The sequence below is a fragment of the Lactuca serriola genome, chromosome 2 (assembly GCF_051521515.1).
Source record: "Lactuca serriola cultivar US96UC23 chromosome 2, Lser_US96UC23_V15, whole genome shotgun sequence".
Lineage (NCBI taxonomy): Eukaryota > Viridiplantae > Streptophyta > Magnoliopsida > Asterales > Asteraceae > Lactuca > Lactuca serriola.
In genome coordinates, this window is record NC_136409.1 from 91,367,945 (window position 1) to 91,377,824 (window position 9,880).

Here is a 9,880-nt window from a genome sequence, read left to right on the forward strand (position 1 = left end):
CTAAATACGATTATTGATACCCCTGCTTTTAACAATTTTGTGAAAGAATTTAGAGTTATTGTCCCCATCCTGTAACCATTTGATTTTAGCACGCTGAGCAAGAATCTTTTCTTCATCATTACAAGCAATATTAAAATCTAAGAGAATATTAGCATGCTCTTCCCTAATCTTGCAATCAAAAGGATTATTGTCAATATCTTGTTGTTTACACTCCAAATCCTTTCTTAACTTCTGAATTCTTTTTCCAGCTCCCCAATATTTATTACACATCTCCCTGCAATGTTTCTTGAGAATCTTCAACTTTTGTGTCACTTTAAACATAAAAAACTATCAATATTCTTATCCCAAACCTCCTTAACCAAAGGGAGAAATTCCTCCTTCTCAGAGATAAAATTAGCAAATCTAAAAGAAGGTTTCCACTTCACTTTGTTACTAGGAAAATTTAAAATAGCAGGGCAATGATCCGAATTTCTGTATGGTTTAAAGACAGCATGAGCAAGAGGATGGTTCGTCATAAATTTTTGATTAACCATAACTCTATCAAGCTTCTTCAACAACCCCATATTACCCATAGGAGTTTTGTTCCATGTAAACTGAAACCCATAAGACTTCAAGTCCTCCACTTCAATAAAACTCAAACAATCAACAAAATCTTCAACTCCTTTAGGAGTTCTAGAACAGCTTTCAGAATATTCCGAAGGTTTTATAGCAACATTAAAATCACCTAATAAACCCCAAGCTTCCCTATTAACAACCAAACTATGTTTTTTCAAATTATCCCAAAGTAATCTTCTTTCAATATAATTCGAAGCAGCATATATAAAAGACAAATACATGCCAAGATCCGAATTACACAATTTAACATAACAATGAATAACCTGTTTGGATTGAGAAAGCAATATCACATCAAAAAGTCTAGGATTCCACCCCACTATTATTCTAGTACCAGCTTCACAACTATTATTATTAGAGATCCAATCCCACTGCCCAAAAGTCTTAGCACAAACACTCTTGAGATTTAAGATTTTGACATGAGATTCAATCACAGCACAAATACCAAGGTTATTACACCTAATAACATCAATAACCTCCTTCTGCTTAACAGATTTATTCAATCCCCTAACATTCCAAGCACCAACAGACATCATTGGGAAATAAAAGAATTTTTGGCATTTACCTCCTCAAATGCCTGAGAACTCCCCATCTTACTGCTATTATTATCCGACTCCAACTTATCTTTATTCATTTTATTACTTTCATTTCCTTTCTTCTTCCCCTCTCCCTTGATTGAAGAAATCAATTTGTTATTCTTGCTTTCATTAGAACCCATTCCAGCATCACCACTATCAACATTTTGATTAGCAACTGTCTTCACAATCTTATCATCCTCTTCCATTTTATCCAAAACTTCCTCTTCAATCTCTCCCAAGATTTCAAAATTGTTTTTATTACTTAATCCCTCCCCTGTTATATTCTCACTACCAAGACTATGATTGCCCATCTCTGCCTTATTATCCTTTTTAACTACAACCTCCTGCTTATTATTCTCCTTCAACCCCCGACTACCTATAACATCCTGCCCATTAACAAACTTCTCATAATTTCTGTTCCTTTCTAAATTCCAGTGACTTACTCCTTTATTACTCCAATTCCAATTTTGCCCTTTACCATTTCCACCTCTATTCCCATTATTGCCTTTAGAGAAAATACCCCTTCTCCAATTCCCATTCTTCCCATTATTCTTCATATTATTCAATTGATTATAACCCTCTTGAGTCTTGCTAGTGCCTTCACCATCATTGTTACCTATTACCTTTTTATATTTAACTTTTGTGAATCCATCCCCATTAACAACTTCCTTCCCTTTATTATTCTTTAAATTTCTCACTTCTCCATTATTATCCTCCTTCACAACATTCATAGCAGCAACACAAACTTTATCCACATGCCCATAGACTTTACAATGATTACATCTAGAAGGAATCCAAGCATATTCAACATCAAAACTTTGAATCACAGCAGAATTAGAGACAAAATCCCAAGTAGCTATATCAATCTTCTTTCTCCATTCCTTCCCAGCTGCCATTTCAACAAGAATTCTAGCATAAGCATTCCTTCCTTTATGTTCCAAACACATATCCTCAGTAAAGGAATCAAAAGCCAAAGGAATACCTATCTTACTAGCAATTCTACATAAGTTTTCACCACTCCAAACTTCCAAGGGCAAATCAAATATTTTAATCCAAACAGGAATTTTATCATGCTTGTTCTTAGTTAATGTCAAACCAGGCCTCCATCTTTGAAGAAATAATGGCATATTATTAAACATTAACCAAGGACTACCCTCCAAAACAGATAACATCCCCTTTTCATCACTGAATTTAAAGAAGAAAAATCCTTTGCTGTTCATGAATACCTCTTCCAAACCCACATTCTTCCACAATCTTCTAACTTCTTTCTGAATTACAGGAAACGCCAACTTCTTGTCAATCATATAACCATAAAGAGTATTAGTAAAAGGAATACTTGCATTCTTTAGATTCTCTATTGGAATTATTACAGGACCATCCTCTTCCCCTTTCTCCCCTGGAATGAATCTTACATCAATCTTACCCTTATGTCTATTACCCTTTAACACACCTGCATAAGAGTTCATCACATTCCCCTGCATTCCTCCTTCCTCCTTATTGCTATTCTTAGCATTTCCCAAAATAGAAGGGAGTAAATTAATGCTATTAATAACAGTACCTGACTTCTCATTGCAGCTAGTATCCATATTACTCTTAGCATTAACCTCTTCTTCTATCTCAATTTCCTCATCCACACTAGTATCATCCTCACTTGAATCATTATCCTCTTCCTCATCAGTAGTCTCATCTTCATCAGTATTACCTTCTATCTCCTTGTCTTTCTTTTCCAAATTTGACATATCAACATCCATTTTTTGATTCTTCTCACTATCTAAATCCTTCCCCATAGTCTTCGCAACTCCCTTTCCCACCTGTCCTTCTTCCTTCAATTCACTCAGAAATTGAAATCCAACTCCTGGAATGAAATCTTCATTATTATTAGCACTTTTCTCCCCATCAGTTATAATCTTCACAACTTCATTATCTTCCCTATTAGAATTATTCTGAATTTTAACATCCATCACCGATATGGTAGGGTTCACATTAACCATTTCACTAATAACATTCTTCAATTCAGAGATTGGACTCAAAACTTCATTACTTATCATCAACCCATCCCAATTTTTCATCAAATTAGCAGTATTACCAGTTGGGATAGAAACAACATGAGATCTTACCATTTTAGAATCACCAGACAACCCTTTCGTCAATTCCTTCTCCTTTCCATCAGATCCAGGTATAGAAATGTTAGAATCCGACTCCCAAACTGAGACAGATTCCGATTCTTCTCCCGTTTCCTCCTCTGAACCATCTTCATTGAAGAACTCTTCAGTATCCATCGGAGCTAATTTATCCATCTTCTTCCTAGCTCTATTCTTAATCCTGAAAGATTTCCCCTCCATTTTCCATCCAGCTTTGCTAATCCCAGATGTAACTGCTCCAGTCGCACTTGGTTTGCGACGAGCTTTATAGATCGTGGCAGATGATTGTTCAATTACCCCAGGAGGAACAAGATCATTCACCTCCATTTCAGTTTTTGTATAACGAACTGCAGCACTTTTATCCGGAGGTTTAACCTTCACGTCCTTCAATCTATCCGATTTGGAAGATGCTCCCATTAAATCAACGGAATTAGGAAAGATATTGCTTCACCAATAAAAAGAAAATCGTCGGAAAAGCAACGCCGATGAATCTAAGCTAGATCGCACCACCGTCAGAAAGAATCAAGATAAGAGAGAGAAAGTAAAGAGAGAAAGCGAAAAAGTAGCATTGTTTAATTCTTAGCAGCATTGTTTGATTCTTGAGTTCAACAATAGAAGTCTATGCAATTTAGCAAAGCATTCATGAGCATTCTTTCATTCTTGGGTTCCACATTAGAAGTCTATGCAATTTAGCAATGCTTTGATGAGCATTGCTTAATACTTGAGTTCCACAATAAAAGTCTATGCAATTAAGCAAAGCATTGATGAGCATTATTAAATTCTTGAGTTCCACAATAGAAGTAGTCCTTGCAATTTAATAAAGCTTTGATGAGCATTGTTTAATTCTTTGGTTCCACAATAAAAGTGTATGCAATTTTTCCAAAGCTTTGATGAGCATTGTTTCTTTCTTTAGTTCCACATTAGAAGTCTATGCAATTCAGAAAAGCTTTGATGAACATTTTTGTTGAGTTCCACAATAGAAGTGGTGTTTGCAATTTAGCAAAGCTTTGATGAGTATTGTTTAGTTCTTGAGTTCCACAATAGAAGTAGTCTTCGCAATTTAGCGAAGCTTTGATGAGCATTTCTTTAAAGCATAATTGTTTATAAAATCCATTTCACAAATAAATGTTAAGTGAACTGTATGATCTACTGGTTATCAGTTACATATATCAGTATTAAAAGCATAAGAAATGTGAAACACACACACGAAAAATAAGTTTTGAGTACAAGAAAACCCTTGTACTTTGCTTGTGTTCCCCCCCTGAAAGCAGTGAAAAACAATGAAAAAGGTAGGGGTATGAACTCACCGGACTCGGAAACGTGTCGGTTTTGAATGCTAGATGTTGGTTCGGGGTTTGATTACTCGCGATGACCCTATGTAAAATGAAATAATGTCCATATATATACAATTAGGGATACATTCACTAATCATATGGAACATTACACTCCAATGAGGTTAAACACCTTAAAATGAGTGTTTAGAGCCACCCGGGCGGCGTTTAAAGGCGGGTAAAGGCACTAGGGACTTGGGACTTCAGTTTACTCTCCAAAAATAAACATTTACATGAGTTTACAACCACAAAACACACACATACATGAGTTTACGGCCGTAAACTCATCTGGGTGTGGTCTTGGGTGTTTAAATGGCTTAAATGGCTTACATGGACATGGGAAATGCTAGAATGATTTATCTAAAATGCCTTGGAACACTTGGAATGAATTTACAACATTTAAATATGAGTTTACGGCCACACTCTTAGAGTTTACGGCCGTAAACTCACCCATGGCCAAGAATGGTTAGTTTAAGCTACAAGGGACAATCACATGTGATTCTAGGGTTTATTCTAAGACCTAATATGAGTTTTATGGAACATTTGAGGGGTATTATGGAGTTTACGGCCCATGAGACCCTCATCATGGCCGTAAACTCTAATATAGGGTGATATAATGTGTTTTAAGGTCTAAAACTTGCATAGAATGGCTTCTAAAATTCATCTAAAGGCTTTAGGGGTGTTTAGTTTGCATTTTAACACCAAAATTTTTGGAGTTTACGGCCCAAGAACAAGCCTTGGCCGTAAACTCTTAGAAAACTCACAAATGAAGTGTTTTAGTCCCTTAAACTATTTTTGGTTGGTCCCTTGATTTATTCCAAAGCTTTTGGTGGTGTTGGATGGCTTTCTAACACCTTAGAAATGAAATTATGTCATTTTATAGGGAGTTTATGGCCCAAGCAATCCTCTTGGCCATAAACTCAAATAATTCCCTCAAAAGTTATGATTCAAGTGTCCAAATGCTATATCCAAGGTCCTATAATTCATACCTAAGCCATAGAAGTGATTTGGAAGGGTTTAAAGGCATAAAAACCCTAGATTATTGAGTTTACGGCCCAAGAATGCTCCTTGGCCGTAAACTCCTTCAAACTTCACAAAATTCATGTTTTAATTGTTTAAAGTCCAAATCTTAAAGTCCCTTAGCCATATCTAAAGTCCAATTGAGTTTAGGAAGGAGTTTAAGAGCTTAAAACCCCATAAAATGGAGTTTACGGCCCAAGCTTGCTCCTTGGCCGTAAACTCATGTTCTTGACCCTAAAACTCAATTAATTCATCAATTTGAAGGCTAAAGATGTTGAATAACATGCTAGAGAGGTTACCTTAAAGATTTGAAGCCTTAAACTTGAAATTTGGACCTTAATTCTAGCTTGGAGGAGAGAGGTTGTAAGAGTTTAATGTGAATTTGGCCAAAGGCTTCAAATGGAGTCTAAATCATGCTTATATAGTGTTCGGGAATTGGACATGATCGAATTCTACCCGATACCGACGTTAAATGATGATTTTGGTCGTACCTGATTGAGTTACCGTAATCTGATACAGTAATTTCTAGAAATATTCCGATCACTAAAGTTGGGTGTTAAAATGATTTCTAAATGTATTAAGACACCCATTAAGTCATTTTAAATCAATATAAATTAATGACCTAATAAAATGGCGAATATTGGAAACTAAATTGAGAATGACGTTTGGTTGATCGGATTGAATTACAAGTTGTGGTATTAGAAATGACATGAAATTTCGGGTTGTTACATTATCCCCCCGTTAGAGGGAATTTCGTCCCGAAATTCAAAGTTTAAACACAAGACAAGATACAAATCATAGATTAGAAAAGAGTTGTGGATATTTTTGTTTCATCGAGTCTTCTCGCTCCCAAGTGAACTTCGGTCCTCGCTTGGCATTCCAGCGAACCTTCACCAGTGGGATGCGACTCTGTTTCGTACGTTTGACTTCTCGATCCATGATTTCAATTGGTTCCTCCACAAAGTTGAGGTTTTCATCAATCTCAGTCTCGTCTAATGGAATTACTAGAGTTTCATCGGATAAACACTTCTTGAGGTTTGAAACATGAAAGACAGGATGGATGTTACTGAGTTCGTGAGGTAAATGAAGCTTATAGGCTACCGGACCAACTCTGGCGATGATATCAAAAGGTCCAATGTACCTCGGATTGAGTTTCCCACGTTTACCGAAACGTACAGAGCCTTTCCAGGGTGAGACTTTCAATAAAACACGATCTCCCACCTGGAATTCTAGTGGTTTCCGACGATTATCAGCGTAACTCTTCTGACGATCGCGCGAGGCCTTTAGTCGTTCACGGATTTGGATAATTTTCTCAGTGGTTTCACGGATGATTTCAGGACCGGTAAGTGCGCTGTCGGGGACTCGACTCTTCGCTAACTGTGTATCTCCTACCTCAGCCCAGCACAGAGGGGATCTGCACTTGCGACCGTATAGGGCTTCGAATGGGGCAGCCCTAATGCTGGTGTGGTAACTGTTATTGTACGAGAATTCGATCAATGGTAGATGTGCGTCCCACGACTTTCCAAAGTCAACGACACATGCCCTAAGCATGTCCTCCAGAGTTTGGATTGTTCTCTCGCTTTGACCGTCAGTCTGAGGATGGTATGCCGTGTTCATGTCTAGTTGGGTTCCAAGGGCTTTCTGAAGGGATTGCCAGAATCTGGAAGTAAACCTGCTATCTCGATCAGAGATAATGGATACAGGTACACCGTGTAGACGTACTACCTCCTGTATGTAGACTCGCGCAAGTCTTTCCATCTTGTATGATTCTTTAATTGGAATGAAGTGAGCGGATTTTGTCAAACGATCGACAATTACCCAAATGGTATCGTGCCCACTAGAACACTTGGGTAGTTTGGTGATGAAATCCATGGTGATCATCTCCCATTTCCATTCAGGTATCTCAGGTTGCTGGAGCAGACCCGAGGGTTTCTGGTGTTCAACTTTTATTTTGGCGCAAGTCAGACACTTGCCCACGAATGAAGCTATTTCAGCCTTCATATTTGGCCACCAATATTGTTTCTTGAGATCTAAGTACATCTTGTCAGAGCCCGGGTGAACAGAGTATCTAGTTCTGTGTGCTTCCTCCATGACTAACTCTCTAAATCCTCCGGACTTGGGAATCCAGATTCGATCCATAAAACAATGGACTCCGTCACTTCTGATCTCAAGTTTCTTTTCCATTCCTCTCAAAGCTTCAGTTGTCATGTTCTTGGGTTTCAGGGCTTCTAACTGAGCTTCTCTGATTTGCATGGGTAGGTTGGAATGGATGGCTATCGACTGGCTCTTCACCTTGTTGCTTGTACTCTCCTTTCGGCTAAGGGCATCTGCTACCACATTGGCCTTGCCGGGATGGTAACGGATTTCACACTCATAATCACTGAGTAGTTCTACCCATCGCCTTTGTCTCATGTTCAAGTCTTTTTGGTCGAAGATATGTTGCAGGCTCTTATGATCAGTGAAGATCGTGCACTTGGTTCCGTAGAGGTAATGCCTCCAAATCTTCAATGCAAAAACTACAGCTCCTAGCTCCAAGTCGTGTGTGGTATAGTTGACCTCGTGTGTTTTCAACTGTCTAGAGGCATAAGCAATTACTTTTCCTCTTTGCATAAGCACACAGCCTAAACCTTGAGTAGACGCATCGCAGTAGACCACAAAGTCCTCTGTCCCTTCGGGTAGGGACAGGACAGGTGCGCTGCACAAAGCTTTCTTCAATGTCTGAAATGCGGTCTCTTGCTTATCACCCCAACAAAAGGGTACACCTTTCTGTGTTAGAGTGGTTAGAGGTTTGGCGATTCGGGAAAAGTTTTGGATGAACCTTCGATAATAGCCAGCAAGACCCAAGAATTGTCGGATTTCTGTGGGTGTCTTCGGTGCTGACCAATTCTCTATTGCTTTAATCTTGGAAGGATCAACATGAATACCTTTCTCACTTATAACATGACCAAGGAAGGTTACCTTCCGTATCCAGAACTCACATTTTGAAAACTTCGCGTATAACTTCTCGGATTGTAGGGTCTCCAACACTAACCTCAAGTGCTGTTTGTGGTCTTCTTCACTTCGGGAATAGACGAGTATGTCATCGATGAATACTATGACAAATTTATCCAAATAAGGACGACACACCTGGTTCATCAGATCCATAAACACTGCCGGTGCGTTGGTTAAACCGAAGGGCATCACTACGAACCCGTAGTGTCCATATCGAGTCCTGAAAGCTGTTTTGGGCACATCACTTTCATGAACTCGCAACTGATGGTACCCTGACCGAAGGTCTATCTTAGAGAAGTAACTGGCTCCCTGGAGTTGGTCGAAAAGGTCATCTATTCGAGGAAGAGGATATCGGTTCTTAACGGTCAATTTGTTCAGTTCACGATAATCAATACACATACGAAAGGATCCATCCTTCTTCTTGACGAACAAAACCGGAGCTCCCCAGGGTGAGGAACTCGGTCTAATGAATCCTTTGTCAAGCAACTCATTAAGTTGACTGGATAATTCCTGCATCTCTGCTGGAGCTAAGCGATACGGAGTCTTCGCTACAGGAGTAGCCCCAGGAATTAGGTCAATATGGAACTCCACCTGTCGCTCGGGAGGGATTCCTGGAAGCTCTTCAGGAAACACATCAGGAAAATTGCAGACCTCGGGGATGCTCGCGAGGTTTTTAACTTCTTGATTCTCGTTGATTACATGGGCCAAAAATGCAACACACTCCTTTCGCAGGAGTTTCTGAGCTTTGATGCAGGAAATGATATGAAGATTGGAACCGAGTTTATCGCCATAGATCACTAGAGTTTGACCCGAAGGAAGATTAAGACGGATGGCTTTTTCGAAGCAAAGGATATCTGCATGATTGGGACTCAACCAATCCATGCCAATGATGACATCAAAGCTCTTTATGGATACGGGCATAAGATCGATAGGAAATGAATGGTCGTTCAAAGTAAGAGTGAAATCTACGAATACCTCACTCACATTTTCTTTCTCTCCGTTTGCCATCTCGACGGTAAATATTTCGGTTAAAGGTTGGGAATCATGTTTTAGGTTATGTTTGAATGCATGACTAATAAAACTTCTTTCAGCACCCGAATCGAAAAGAATATTAGCATACGAGTTGTCGAGAAGAAACGTACCCGAGACAACATTGGGATCGGCAACTGCTTCTTCTCGTCCCATAGCAAGGACCCTTCCTGTGTTG

General features: G+C 38.9%; 1 protein-coding gene across 1 annotated transcript; it reads right to left on the minus strand.

Moving 5' to 3' along the window:
- On the minus strand, positions 1-1,145 carry LOC145089391 (uncharacterized). The gene is made up of 2 exons (XM_079027835.1): positions 351-1,145; positions 1-300 (listed from the first exon to the last, which is right to left on the minus strand). Exons 1-2 carry the CDS (start codon positions 1,143-1,145, stop codon positions 1-3), a joined length of 1,095 nt encoding a protein of 364 aa, XP_078883961.1.
- Positions 1,146-9,880: the final 8,735 nt, after the last annotated feature.

Excerpts from the sequence above, each read along its gene's own strand:
- LOC145089391 (XM_079027835.1), bottom strand. The coding sequence starts at position 1,145 with ATGTCTGTTGGTGCTTGGAATGTTAGGGGATTGAATAAATCTGTTAAG. Across the intron at positions 301-350 it reads TTCTCCCTTTGGTTAAGGAG|TTGAAGATTCTCAAGAAACA; the intron begins GTTTGGGATAAG and ends GTGACACAAAAG.